General features: G+C 54.6%; 3 protein-coding genes across 4 annotated transcripts in view; all 3 read left to right on the forward strand.

Annotated features, from left to right (window-relative positions):
* The window catches only part of LOC136297577 (protocadherin alpha-2-like), a 139,349-nt gene that overhangs the window by 17,483 nt on the left and 107,174 nt on the right, over positions 1-14,692 (forward strand). The window lies entirely within an intron of this gene.
* LOC136297588 (protocadherin alpha-6-like) lies at positions 2,051-8,478 on the forward strand. Its single transcript, XM_066197584.1, has one exon. The coding sequence runs from the start codon at positions 2,051-2,053 to the stop codon at positions 4,595-4,597; it is 2,547 nt and encodes an 848-aa protein (XP_066053681.1). The 3' UTR covers positions 4,598-8,478.
* LOC136297582 (protocadherin alpha-3-like) lies at positions 8,750-12,225 on the forward strand. Its single transcript, XM_066197578.1, has one exon. The coding sequence runs from the start codon at positions 9,616-9,618 to the stop codon at positions 12,217-12,219; it is 2,604 nt and encodes an 867-aa protein (XP_066053675.1). The 5' UTR covers positions 8,750-9,615; the 3' UTR covers positions 12,220-12,225.

A 14,692-nucleotide genomic window follows, 5' to 3' on the forward strand; every position in this document is an offset into this window, starting at 1 on the left:
GTGAACTTTGGTTCCTGTTCAGCTGTGGTATCTTCATGTTGCATTGGTTGAGTATGGCCTGAATTAAAATTCCTGTAGGTTTGGAGCACCATTGTGTGCTCCCATTCGATTCTGCTGCTTCCTGGCACAGGGTGAGAAGGGGGCAGCAAAGACAGATGGAGAGGGGACCTTAATGCTTTTCTCAGAGTAGATGTGTTGGGCATGCAGAGGATGCTTTCAGTGACAATGGCGTGGTGAATTTTTTAATAGCTCTGAAATATGAGTCTGGCCGAATTGTTCTTCCTTGAGGTAAATGAGGAATGTGATGTCATCATGCTTTTTTTGCAGCCTTCTTGGAGGATTATCATGCTGGGATCTGATGGGTTTGCTTTTGCAAAGCAGAGACTGCCCAGTGTCACATAGACACTGGAAGCTTTTTTGTATTAGATGTCTCAATGGGTGAAATCTTCTCTGATGTAATAAAGCTGTTCTTTAGGATATGAATGCTTTGTCGATTCATTTCTCGGGTCGTTGAAATGACTGAAGGCGCCGAATGTGGCTTTGATCCTGAAGGGAGAGGAAGCTGCAGGTGCGTGGTAGTAGAGGAAAGCAAGAAAGCAAATCCCTGTCATGAGGAATGAGAGGTGGGAGTGCCCTTTTGCCAAAGGGTCTGTCCTGGCTTCATGACGTGGTGGTGTAACAATTTTTAAAACATTTCCATAAGTGGAAATAATAGTAGAAGATACAAGGATGACAGCAACAGACAAGGAGAGGAAAAGACCGTACAGCGAGAAGAGAAAGAAAAAAGAAATAAGGAAGAAAAAAAAGAAAAAAGAAAAAAGAAAGAAGAACAAAGAAGAAAAAGGAAAAAGGACAAAGAGAGTGGAATGAAAGACATAATGGAAGGAATCGTTTCAAGGAAGAGGAATGAGAACTTTTTCGAAAAGACATGCTCATTGAGAATATTATATAAAATTTTTGAAAGGAATATTAGTGAAGCAAATAGAAGCACATAAGAGATAAGGAAAGAAAATTAGAAGGAGGAGGTAAAAAATATGAATATTAATAGCATGAAGAAGACATAGGAAAGGGAATCAGGAAAGAGAAGGGAAAGAGAGAAAAAAGAAGAGTAAGAACAGCAGAAGAAAATGAAGGAGAAAAGCATATATAAATGAAGGAGACTATACAAGTAAAAAGTAGGACAGAAAGGGAGCAGAGAAGTAACGAAGAGAATGGAAGAAAAAAGCAGAAAGAAAAAGGACCTGATCAGCAGGCACCGACCTTATGTTTAGACTCTGAGCGGAGTTGGTCCCTGGCAGCCTTTCCCGCGATTGGAGCAGCACGCCCGGGCGCTGCTATACCATAACTCTCGCTGAGATACCATAATTAGCACTAATATACCATATCTCGCGCTGATATAGCGTAATTAGTGCTGAGAGCTCCGATTTTGATGGTCTTCACCGCGGCGCAAGAGGCAACGGGCGAATTGCCGGTGGGAGTGAACAAGTGCAAAGATTGGAAAGGAAGGGGAAATGGCTGAAAGATTAGGACAGGGCAATAAATCAAAGGAGAGCGAACAGGATACACAACAATAGAAAAGAATAGGAAGACTACAAAGAAAAGAGAAGGAAAGAGAAGGGAAAAGGAAACGGATAAAAAAACCAGAGGAAACAAAAGAAAGGAAGGAGAAGAGGAGGGAGAGAAATGAACCTCTGCAAGCAAATAGCAAGCAATAAAGGAACAGAGATAAGGAAAAAAAGGACAACGGGAGCAACAGACAGCAGAGGGCATGGCGATGAGGGAGCGGAGGCAGAGGCGCTGTGTGGGAGCGTGTGAGGCGGCGGAGCAGCGCACGGTGTCGCTGCAGGCTCGGGAACGGCGTGTGGGCGGCTCCGCCCCGGTGCGGCGGAGAGCCCGGCTGTGAGCGCGGGGGGGCGGCGCGGGCCGGGCAGCAGAGCCGCTGCGTGCGGGCGGCGGCGGGGAGCCGTGCGGGACCGGGCCGGGGCCGGCACACAGAGCGGCCACAGCGGCGATCCGGCGGCGATCCGGCGGCGGCGATCCAGCGGCGGCGATGGGGGAGCGTTGGTGTGCGGCGGTGCGGGTGCTGGTGCTGCAGGCGGCCTGGGCGCTGGCGGGCGGGCAGGTGCGGTACTCGGTGCCGGAGGAAGCCAAGGCCGGCACGGTGGTGGGCCGTCTGGCGCAGGACCTGGGGCTGGAGGCGGGCGAGGCGGAGGCGCGGCGGCTGCGGCTGGTGGCGCAGGGCCGGCGGGCGAGCGTGGAGGTGAGCGGGGCGAGCGGCGCGCTGGTGGTGAGCTCGCGGCTGGACCGGGAGGAGCTGTGCGCCAAGAGCGCGCCGTGCGCGCTGCGACTGGAGGTGCTGGTGGAGCGGCCGCTGCGCGTCTTCCATGTGGAGCTGGAGGTCACCGACATCAACGACAATGCCCCCATCTTCCCCGCCGCCCGAAAAAACCTCAGCATTGCAGAATGGACCACCCTGCCGGGGTCTCGTTTCCCGCTGGAGGGCGCGTCGGATGCGGATGTCGGAGCGAACGCGCAGCTCTCGTACACACTGAGCCCCAGCGAGCATTTCTCTCTGGATTTACAAAAGTCCCATGGGCGAAATATTGAACCTGAACTCGTTTTAACGAAATCTCTGGACCGCGAGACGATTCCCGTGCATCGGTTGGTGCTGTCGGCGAGTGACGGGGGCCGGCCGTCTCTGACAGGGACAATGGAGCTGGTGATCTCGGTGCTGGACACTAACGACAATGCACCCCAATTCAACCAGTCGGTGTACAAAGTGCCACTGCCGGAGAGCGCTGCGGTGGGGACTCTGGTGACGAGGGTGAATGCCACGGATGTGGACGAGGGACTTAACAGTGAAGTGACCTATGCTGTGACGAACTTCAGTCCTGTGAGCGGAAAAGATGTGATTTCCGTTAATCCAGAGACCGGGGAGATTCACCTCACAGCTGCCCTGGACTTCGAGGAAGTCAATCTATTTGATTTTCGTATTGAAGCAAGAGACCGAGGAACTCCTCCACTGTCGGGTCACTGCAAGGTGGTGCTGGAGGTGGTGGACGTGAACGACAACGCGCCGGAGGTGCGGGTGACGTCGCTGTCGGTGCCGGTGTCGGAGGACGCGTCGGTGGGGACGGTGGTGGCCCTGCTGAGCGTGTCGGACCGGGACTCGGGGGCGAACGGGCGCGTGCGGTGCTGGGTGTGGCCGGCGTCGCCGTTCGGTCTGGAGGCGACGTTCGCGGGCTCGTACTCGCTGGTGCTGCGCGAGGCGCTGGACCGGGAGCGGGTGTCGGAGTACGAGGTGGAGGTGCGAGCGGAGGACGGCGGGGCGCCGGCGCTGCGCGCCAGCCGCGGGCTGCGGGTGCCGGTGTCGGACGTGAACGACAACGCGCCGGCGTTCTCGCAGGCCGTGTACACGGTGCTGGCGCGGGAGAACAACGCGGCGGGCGCGGAGCTGGCGCGGCTGTGGGCGCGGGACCCGGACGAGGCGGGCAACGGGCGCGTCAGCTACTCGGTGTGGGAGGGCGGCGCGGCGGCCGTGTCGTCGTCGTCGTCGGGGGCGGGGGCGGGGGCCGGCGGGTGGCGGCCGGCGTCGAGCTACGTGTCGGTGGACGCGGAGAGCGGGCGTGTGTGGGCGCTGCAGCCCCTGGACTACGAGGAGCTGCAGGTGCTGCAGTTCGAGGTGCGCGCGGTGGACGCGGGGGAGCCGCCGCTGTGCGGCAACGCCACGGTGCAGCTCTTCGTGCTGGACGAGAACGACAACGCGCCGGCGCTGCTGCCGGCCGCGGGCTCGGCGCCGGAGGCGGGCGGCGCGGCGGGCGAGGCGGCGGCGGCGGCGGCGGCGGGTTTGGGCTCGGTGTCGGACACGCTGTGGGCGTGGGCGGCGTGGGGGGCGCCGGCGGGGCAGGTGGTGGCCAAGATCCGCGCCGTGGACGCCGACTCGGGCTACAACGCGTGGCTGCGCTACGAGCTGTGGGAGCCGCGGGCCAAGGGCCCCTTCCGCGTCGGGCTGTACAGCGGCGAGGTGAGCACGGCGCGGGCGCTGGACGAGGCGGACGGGCCTCGCCACAGGCTGCTGATCGTCGTGCGCGACCACGGCGAGCCGGCGCGCTCGGCCACGGCCACGCTCAGCGTGTCGCTGGTGGAGGCGGCCGAGGCGGCGCTGGCCGCGGGATCGTCGTCGTCGTCGTCGCGGGCGGCGCTGGGCGCGGAGATGGGGCCCGGCGCGGCCAGCGCGGCCACCAATGTGTGGCTGGTGGTGGCCATCTGCGCCGTGTCCAGCCTGTTCCTGCTGGCCGTGGTGCTGTACGGGGCGTCGCGCTGGGCGCCGCGGGCGGCCGTGCTCTCGGGGCCCGGGCCCACGACGCTGGTGTGCGCCAGCGAAGTGGGCAGCTGGTCGTACTCGCAGCGCCACAGCCGCAGCCTGTGCGTGGCGGACGGCGCGGCCAAGAGCGACCTCATGGTTTTCAGCCCCAACTTCCCTCCGCCGCCGCCCTGCCCCGCGCCCAAGGACACGCAGCCGGAGCCCTCCGCCCTCCTCGACACGGTCAGTGGTCCTTCCTTCGTTCCCTACTGTGGTCCTTCTCATCCGCCCTAGGAGTAGTTGCTGTTGGAAGCCCGGCTCAGTTCCCTCGGCTTAGGGACGTTGGGTGTTTAGCCGGTACTTAAGGACGCCAGTGGCACCTTTTCATCTGTCCCCGTGTCCTTGCCGGAGCCCCCGGCTCTTACTTCGGGGGGTCCCGAATGTCGGTGTGGCAGCACCGTCGAGCAGTTACTGTAGGCAGCTGAGGTTTGGTGCTCTGAATGTGAGTTGTTCTGCTCTAGAATTAGATTACTGTCCTGTGCGACCAGCAGTGCACGGAGGTGTGAGATTTGCAGACAACAAGGGGGTTCTGATGCTGATGTGCAGCATTTCCATGCGAGCTGGGTGAAGGAATTTAAGACAGTCGGGCTGTGGCTGTGACAGACTCACAGTAGCTATGCATTCCCTCATTGCCTCTGCTGACTGTTGACTGTGCTGGTATTTGTTTGCCTTTTCATTGAAAACTGCCCCTCTCCTCTTTAATTATGGTAATGTGACGGTATGATGCAAGGTGAAAAGTGGATATTCAAGGACAAAAGTTCTCTCTTTTCGTTCTACTCTGAGACTCATTTACAAAATATAGGTGAATTGTGGCAAATATTTCCTTTGATCTTCATATGATCTTTTTGCAAGTATCATGTTGTTCTGGTTAGGAGTATAATCTACTCAGGGAGAACGGTGTATAAAGTATAAAGAATTCAGGGAGAAGACCCAAGGTATGTGTTTCATGAAGGAAATTTATTTGTTTTTCCTGCTGTCCTTGTTCATGAGGATTTGTATTCCTGACCATAGACATAGTGTGAAGTACACTGTCCTTCTTTGATGTTCTCTCAAAATTTGCATCAATTGTCACAGTAATGATCAAGACTTTAGAGAGCTTTAAAAGTGGAAATCTTCCCTTCTGTCATGAACAAACAAATGGCCCCCAGCATGAAAGAATCACCTATCACCACCAAACCTTAAATACCATTCTCTTACATAAATAGTAGCCTGTGTTTGTGTCCTCACAATAGTTTTGGTTCTTCCCTCGGAGCACAACAACAATGCCATTTCTGTTTAGAAGTTGCAGCATCACCTTTGAACATAGTATTCCCATAGAGAAGCATTACAAAGCATGAGGTGTCAGCATCAGAACATCTGTCATACGCTGTGTTGATGACACCATCAGTGGAATTTTTTGGTGTGTCATTGCTGGGAAGGATAAACAATGATCATGTTGAACCTTGTGGTAGGAAAGGAAACTGTGATCTGTTGCACAGAGTAGGGCCTGTCACTGTTCTGATGGGAAGGGTGACCATGAGCAGCAGAAGGACTTGTGTGGGGAAACTGAAAATCCTCGGGGAGACCATGGATCGTGTCATAAGAAAATATCATGAGGTTATATATTTGTCTTTAGAACAGGTCTCAGAGTAGGGGAGTGAAGGATTTGTAGAGGAAGGGGTGAGACAGGATGGGAACAGAGTGTTCTTGCTGAGGATGCTGTCCTAGGTCGTAAGGGTCAGGAGTGGCAGGCCTTTCTGATAATGAGATGAGAGTGTGATACTGAAATGTCCACAATGTCCTTTGCAGTTAGGAGTCTGTCCACCAGAGACTGTCTCTTCTGCTGCCGCCTGCCTGATGTAGGCCATGTGTTGGTAAGAACCAGTGAGATGGAGAGTGCTGAATGTTGTCTGATGGAGCAACTTGTTGAGGTTCAAGGTGTTGTGGGAGGGGAACGCCTAAACTTGCTGTCCTTGTGTAGCAGTGGGCGTCCATACTAGTCCGCACAGCTGTAGATTTTTCCATGATGGTTCCTTGCGTCTCCTCAGGTGGGATTTACCAGGATCCATTACCTTAATGCGCTCAGCTTCTTTTACTGGAAGTAAATCTTGATGTGCTGTAATCTTTATGTGCTCAACTCCCTTTACTTTTGCACTACAAAAGTGGCCTCAGTAGAGATGGTGTGTCGTGATGTCACATGTGGATGATTCTGATATTTGCAAGGACACCCTAAAACCTTCATGATTAACCCAGTTCATGTGGAACAAGTTGTCCCACATGGTTGACACTGTGGGTGCTCCTGTGCTTTGGCACATGCTGTGTTCTCTTGAAGAAATAAATGTGTGTGGACTGGGATCAGAGCTGTCACAGATGTAATCACAGAATTTTTACAAAGTGTTAGGTCCAGTTCTTTGGAATTTCCATTTGAGTTTGCTGAAAAGGAGCAACGCCTTCATGGTGAAGATCATGTAGCTGGGAAGAGCTTTGCAGATGCTGTATGGCTTTTAGACATTCCTTATGCCTTTTGTGGTGATCATGGAGGAAGATGAGGAAGTACAAGGGCTTGGATCATACGCAGAGTGAGACTTCCAGACAGAGGATGGTGCTGAGGCTGAGCAATGTTGGATATTTTGGCAGTGATCCTGTCTGTGGGACTAAATGAGGCCTGGGCCTGTGTGATGGGGAGGGTGAATTTGAGTGGGGAGGAGTGTTGTCTCAGGAAAGTGGAACTCCTGAGTAGAATGTGGTCTGTGTCATTGTGGAGGAACTGGAGAATGTGTGGTTACCTGTGCAGATCTCATTTCCCATTTCTGAGTATCATAGAGGATGCCAACAGAAAGCCTTGAGTAAACACCCACTATGTAGTGCTGCTCTTGTGGGATCCTCTCAGGATCTCCAGCAGGTCTCAGCATTCTTGCTGTCGGTTGTTCCCTGTGATATTACAGCTTCTGAAGTGACTTGCCATGCATGCCTTTAATCCCTTGTCATTCCTGTGGAATTTGTGGAATTTTCTTGGTCAACCAGATGACATTTTGAACTTTGTATCACTCTGCCAGCCTTTCTTGGGACATTGCATCAATCATATCCCTGGTCTTGGTCTCCTAGCTGGCATTAAGGGACACTGTCCGTTCAAACAAATAGTCCTGGTCCTGGAGTTCCTTTTTCCGAAGAAGCAACCATCGATGCTGTAGCTGAGTTACTGCTACCAGAAGCGGCTGTGTGTGAGACAGGTGAACCTTGGTTCCTGTTCAGCTATGGTATTTTCATGTTGGATCGACTGAATATTGCCTGAATTGAAATTCCTGTAGGTTTGGAGCACCATTGTGTGCTCCCATTCGATTCTGTTGCTTCCTGGCACAGGGTGAGAAGGGGACAGCAAAGACAGATGGAGAGGGGACCTTAATGCTTTTCTCAGAGTAGATGTGTTGGGCATGCAGAGGATGCTTTCAGTGACAATGGCGTGGTGAATTTTTTAATAGCTCTGCAGGTGAAAAATGAGTCACTCCGAATTGCTTTTCATCGGGATGGAGGAGGAATGTGGCGTCATCATAAGAAGTTTTTTGCAGCCTTCTTGGAGGATTATCATGCTGGGCTCTGATGGGTTTGATTTTGCAAAGGAGAGACTGCCTTGTGTCACATAGAGTCTGGAGTCTTTTTTTGTATTAGATGTCCGAATGGGTGGACTCTTTTCTGATGTAACAAAACTATTCTTTATGATATGATTGCTTTGTCGATTTATTTCTCGGGTCGTTGGGATGACTGAAGGCGCCAAATGTGGCTTTGATCCTGAAGGGAGAGGAAGCTTCCGGTGCGTGGTAGTAGAGGAAAGCAAGAAAGCAAATCCCTGTCCTGAGGAATGAGAGGTGGAAGGGGAGTGCCCTTGTGCTAAAGGGCCTGTCTGTGCTTCATGACGTGGCGGTGTAACTATTTCAAAGACATTTCCGTAAGTGGAAACAACAATAGAAGATACAAGGATGGCAGCAACAGATACGGAGTAAGAAAGACCGTACAGCGAGTAGAGAGAGAAAAAGCAAAGGAAAAAAAAAAAAAATAAATGGGAAAAAGAGAGAAGGAAACGGACAAAGAAGAAGTGGAATAAAAGGAATAATGGAAGGAATCGTTGCAAGGAAGAGGAATGAGAATTTTTCCAAAGGGCATGCTCATTGAGAGTATTGTGTAAACATTTGGAAAGAATATTGATAAAGGAAATAGAAGAACATAGGGGATAAGGAAAAAGTAACAAGGAGGGCGTAAATAATGTGACTGTTAACAGCATGAAGAAGACAAAGGAAAGGGAACTAGGAAACAGAAGGGAAAGAGAGAAAAAAGAAGAAAATTATTAGCAGAAGAAAATGAAGCAGAAAAAGATATATCAATGAAAGCGACTATACAAGTAAAAAGTAGGACAGAAAGGGAGCAAGGAAGTAACGAAGAGCATGGAAGAAAAAAGCGGGAAGAAAAAGGACCTGATCAGCAGGCACCGACCTTATGTTTAGACTCTGAGCGGAGTTGGTCCCTGGCAGCCTTTCCCGCGATTGGAGCAGCACGCCCGGGCGCTGCTATACCATAACTCTCGCTGAGATACCATAATTAGCACTAATATACCATATCTCGCGCTGATATAGCGTAATTAGCGCTGAGAGCTCCGATTTTGATGGTCTTCACCGCGGCGCAGGAGGCAACGGGCGAATTGCCGGTGGGAGTGAACAAGTGCAAAGATTGGAAAGGAAGGGGAAATGGCTGAAAGATTAGGACAGGGCAATAAATCAAAGGAGAGAGAACAGGATACTCAAGAACGGGAAAGGATAGTAAGACTACAAAGAAAAGAGAAGGAAAGAGAAGAGAAAAGGAAACGGTTAAAAAAACGGAGAAAACACAAGAAAGGAAGGAGAAGAGGAGGGAGAGAAATGAACCTTTGCAAGCAAATAGCAAGCGATAACGGAACAGAGATAAGGAAAAGAAGGAGAACGGGGCAACAGACAGCAGAGGGCATGGCGATGAGGCAGCGGAGGCAGAGGCGCTGTGTGGGAGCGTGTGAGGCGGCGGAGCAGCGCACGGTGTCGCTGCAGGCTCGGGAACGGCGTGTGGGCGGCTCCGCCCCGGTGCGGCGGAGAGCCCGGCTGTGAGCGCGGGGGGGCGGCGCGGGCCGGGCAGCAGAGCCGCTGCGTGCGGGCGGCGGCGGGGAGCCGTGCGGGACCGGGCCGGGGCCGGCACACAGAGCGGCCACAGCGGCGATCCGGCGGCGATCCAGCGGCGGCGATCCAGCGGCGGCGATGGGGGAGCGTTGGTGTGCGGCGGTGCGGGTGCTGGTGCTGCAGGCGGCCTGGGCGCTGGCGGGCGGGCAGGTGCGGTACTCGGTGCCGGAGGAAGCCAAGGCCGGCACGGTGGTGGGCCGTCTGGCGCAGGACCTGGGGCTGGAGGCGGGCGAGGCGGAGGCGCGGCGGCTGCGGCTGGTGGCGCAGGGCCGGCGGGCGAGCGTGGAGGTGAGCGGGGCGAGCGGCGCGCTGGTGGTGAGCTCGCGGCTGGACCGGGAGGAGCTGTGCGCCAAGAGCGCGCCGTGCGCGCTGCGCCTGGAGGTGCTGGTGGAGCGGCCGCTGCGCGTCTTCCATGTGGAGCTGGAGGTCACCGACATCAACGACAATGCCCCCATCTTCCCCGCCGCCCGAAAAAACCTCAGCATCGCGGAGTCATCGGTGCCGGGATCTCGTTTCCCGCTGGAGGGCGCGTCGGATGCGGATATCGGAGCGAACGCGCAGCTCTCGTACACACTGAGCCCCAGCGAGCATTTCTCTCTGGATTTGCAGCGGAGTGAGGAATACCGAGAATCCCTGTTTCTGGTACTTACGAAATCTCTGGACCGCGAGACGATTCCCGTGCACCGGTTGGTGCTGACGGCGAGTGACGGGGGCCGGCCGTCTCTGACAGGGACAATGGAGCTGGTGATCTCGGTGCTGGATGCAAACGACAACGCGCCCAAATTCAACCAGTCGGTGTATAAAGTGCAGCTACGGGAGAACGCTACAGAGGGGACGCTTGTGGCGAGGGTGAATGCCACGGATCCGGATTTGGGAAGTAATAGCGACGTGGTTTATACTTTGAGCAATACTTTTCCTGAAGAGGGGGTGAACATTTTCCATTTAAATGCGAAGACGGGTGAAATTCACCTTGGGGGCACCGTGGACTATGAAGACATTCGTTCATATGAGATACAAATCGAAGCGACAGATAAAGGGACGCCTCCACTGTCGGGTCACTGCAAGGTGGTGCTGGAGGTGGTGGACGTGAACGACAACGCTCCGGAGGTGCGGGTGACGTCGCTGTCGGTGCCGGTGTCGGAGGACGCGTCGGTGGGGACGGTGGTGGCCCTGCTGAGCGTGTCGGACCGGGACTCGGGGGCGAACGGGCGCGTGCGGTGCTGGGTGTGGCCGGCGTCGCCGTTCGGTCTGGAGGCGACGTTCGCGGGCTCGTACTCGCTGGTGCTGCGCGAGGCGCTGGACCGGGAGCGGGTGTCGGAGTACGAGGTGGAGGTGCGAGCGGAGGACGGCGGGGCGCCGGCGCTGCGCGCCAGCCGCGGGCTGCGGGTGCCGGTGTCGGACGTGAACGACAACGCGCCGGCGTTCTCGCAGGCCGTGTACACGGTGCTGGCGCGGGAGAACAACGCGGCGGGCGCGGAGCTGGCGCGGCTGTGGGCGCGGGACCCGGACGAGGCGGGCAACGGGCGCGTCAGCTACTCGGTGTGGGAGGGCGGCGCGGCGGCCGTGTCGTCGTCGTCGTCGTCGGGGGTGGGGGCCGGCGGGTGGCGGCCGGCGTCGAGCTACGTGTCGGTGGACGCGGAGAGCGGGCGTGTGTGGGCGCTGCAGCCCCTGGACTACGAGGAGCTGCAGGTGCTGCAGTTCGAGGTGCGTGCGGTGGACGCGGGGGAGCCGCCGCTGTACGGCAACGCCACGGTGCAGCTCTTCGTGCTGGACGAGAACGACAACGCGCCGGCGCTGCTGCCGGCCGCGGGCTCGGCGCCGGAGGCGGGCGGCGCGGCGGGCGAGGCGGCGGCGGCGGCGGCGGCGGGTTTGGGCTCGGTGTCGGACACGCTGTGGGCGTGGGCGGCGTGGGGGGCGCCGGCGGGGCAGGTGGTGGCCAAGATCCGCGCCGTGGACGCCGACTCGGGCTACAACGCGTGGCTGCGCTACGAGCTGTGGGAGCCGCGGGCCAAGGGTCCCTTCCGCGTCGGGCTGTACAGCGGCGAGGTGAGCACGGCGCGGGCGCTGGACGAGGCGGACGGGCCTCGCCACAGGCTGCTGATCGTCGTGCGCGACCACGGCGAGCCGGCGCGCTCGGCCACGGCCACGCTCAGCGTGTCGCTGGTGGAGGCGGCCGAGGCGGCGCTGGCCGCGGGATCGTCGTCGTCGTCGTCGTCGCGGGCGGCGCTGGGCGCGGAGATGGGGCCCGGCGCGGCCAGCGCGGCCACCAACGTGTGGCTGGTGGTGGCCATCTGCGCCGTGTCCAGCCTGTTCCTGCTGGCCGTGGTGCTGTACGGGGCGTCGCGCTGGGCGCCGCGGGCGGCCGTGCTCTCGGGGCCCGGGCCCACGACGCTGGTGTGCGCCAGCGAAGTGGGCAGCTGGTCGTACTCGCAGCGCCACAGCCGCAGCCTGTGCGTGGCGGACGGCGCGGCCAAGAGCGACCTCATGGTTTTCAGCCCCAACTTCCCTCCGCCGCCGCCCGGCCCCGCGCCCAAGGACACGCAGCCGGAGCCCTCCGCCCTCCTCGACACGGTCAGTGGTCCTTCCTTCGTTTTCTTCTCTGGTCCTTCTCATCCGCCCTCGGAGTTGTTGCTGTTGGAAGCCGGTCTCATTTTTCACAGATTAGGGACGTTGGGTGTTTAGCGGGTACTTAAGGACGCCAATGGCACCTTTTCATCTGTCCCCGTGTCCTTGCCGGAGCCCTGGCTCTTTCTGAGTTGGGTCCACAATGTAAATATGGCAATGCCGTCGAGCAGTTACTGTAGGCAGCTGAGGTTTGGCGCTCTGAATATGAGTTGTTCTGCTCTAGAATTCAATTACTGTCCTGTGCGACCAGCAGTGCCCGGAGGTGTGAGATTTGCAGACAACAAGGGGGTTCTGATGCTGATGTGCAGCATTTCCAGGCGAGCTGGTTGAAGGAGTTAAAGACGACCGGGCGGTGACAGACGCGTAGGCGATTTGTTTCCCCTCATTGCCGTTGTTGACTGTGCTGGTATTCATTTGTCTTTTTAGTTAAAACTGCCCTTCTCTTCTTTAATTTTAGTCATGTGCAGGTAAGATGCAAGGTGAAAAGTGGATATTCAAGGACAGTAGTTCTCTCTTATCGTTCTACTCTGAGACTCATTTAGAAAATAGGGGAGTTGTGGCAAAGATTTTGCTATGATCTTCCTACGATCGTTGCAAGTATTATGTTGTTTTGGTTCGTACTATATAAAGCATTCAGGGAGAGGGGTGTATAAAGTAAAAGGTATCCACGGGGAAAACCTCGGGTATGTATTTCAAAAGGGATTTTTTTTTGTTCTTTTCCTCCTCCCCGCATTTAGGAGGATTTTCATTTCTGAACACAGACACAGTGTGAAGTACACTATGTTCTCTCAAAATTTGCATGAATTGTCACATCAATGTCAAGACTCTAAGAGTGCTTTAAAAGTGGATATCTTCCCTTCTGTCATGAACAAACAAATAGCCCCCAACAACAAAGAGTCACATTTCTCCAGTAATTCTCAAATACAATTCTCTTCCATAGGCAGCATCATGTGTTAGTGTCTTTGCCACAGTCTTGGTTGTTTCCTCAGAGCACAACATGAATGCCATTGCTGTTTAGAGGTTCCAACATCACCTTTGAACATTATTCCCATAGAGAAGCATTAGTAATCAGGAGGTGTCAGCATCAGAACATCTGTCATACATTGTGCTGTAGACACCATCCGTGGAATTTTATGGTGTGTCATTGCTGGGAAGGATAAGCAATGGTCATGTTGAACCACGTGGTAGGAAAGGAAACTGTGATCTGTTGCAGAGGGTAGGGCCTGTCCCATTTCCGATGGGAAGGGTGACCATGAGCAGCAGAAGGACTTGTGTATGGAAACTGAAAATCCTTGGGGAGACTGTCACACTTTGGGACACGAAAGAATGAGGTAGGCAGCAGGAAGGTCAGCAAGAAAGCTCTATCTTTAATTTTCTGACTCCGTCTTATATACAAAATCATCAGAAGGCACAAGATTGGTTACATAGGTGGCCACCTCTTTGACCTCGTTGGTGAAGACCACCATTAGTTAGTTTTCTCCTCCCAGAGAAGAAATATGTAAACAAAAAGATAAATTCTTAAAATAGACATTGTTTTCTTAAAGCTGTGTAAGAACAAAATACAAACTCTGAAAAGCAGGCTAAGTTGGGAAGACAGGAGACCATGGATCGTGTCATAAGCAAATATAATGAGTTTACATGTTTGTCTTTAGAACAGGTCTCAGAGTAGGGGAGTGAAGGATTTGTAGAGGAAAGGGTGAGACAGGATGGGAACAGAGTGTTCTTGCTGAGGATGCTGTCCTAGGTCGTAAGGGTCAGGAGTGGCAGGCCTTTCTGATAATGAGATGAGAGTGTGATACTGAAATGTCCACAATGTCCTTTGCAGTTAGGAGTCTGTCCACCAGAGACTGTCTCTTCTGCTGCCGCCTGCCTGATGTAGGCCACGTGTTGGTAACAACCGGTGAAATGGAGAGTGCTGAGTATTGTCTGATGGAGCAACTTGTTGAGGTTCAAGGTGTTGTGGGAGGGGAACGCCTAAACTTGCTGTCCTTGTGTAGCAGTGGGCTTCCACAGTAGTCTCCACAGCTGTAGATTTTTCCATGATGGTTGCTTGCTCCTCCTCAGGTGGGATTTACAAGGATCTATAATCTTAATGTGCTCAGCTTCCTTTACTGGAAATAAATTTTGATGTGCTGTAATCTTTATGTGCTCAACTCCCTTTACTTTTGCACTACAAAAGTGGCCTCAGTAGAGATGGTGTGTCCTGATGTCACATGTGGATGATTCTGATATTTGCAAGAACACCCTAAAACCTGCATGATTAACCCCGTTCATGTGGTACAAATTTGCCTTCATTGTTGACACTGTGGTTGCTCTTGTCCTTTGGCTCTTGCTGTGTTCTCTTGAAGAAATAAATGTGTGTGAATTGGGATCAGAGCTGTCACAGGTCCAATCACAGTATTTTTATGAACTATAAAGTCTAGCTCTGTGGCATTTCCACCTGAGCTAGCTGAAAAGCAGCAAAGCATTCACGGTGAAGATCATGTAGCTGGGAAGAGCCTGCCAGATGCTTTTAGACATTCCTTTTGTC

Source organism: Chamaea fasciata, unplaced genomic scaffold, assembly GCF_029207755.1.
Source record: "Chamaea fasciata isolate MVZ Bird 193981 ecotype frontalis unplaced genomic scaffold, bChaFas1.0.hap1 SCAF_15, whole genome shotgun sequence".
In the NCBI taxonomy this organism is placed as follows: domain Eukaryota; kingdom Metazoa; phylum Chordata; class Aves; order Passeriformes; family Sylviidae; genus Chamaea; species Chamaea fasciata.

Coding starts and splice junctions, on each gene's coding strand:
- LOC136297582 (XM_066197578.1), top strand. CDS start 9,616: ATGGGGGAGCGTTGGTGTGCGGCGGTGCGGGTGCTGGTGCTGCAGGCG.
- LOC136297588 (XM_066197584.1), top strand. CDS start 2,051: ATGGGGGAGCGTTGGTGTGCGGCGGTGCGGGTGCTGGTGCTGCAGGCG.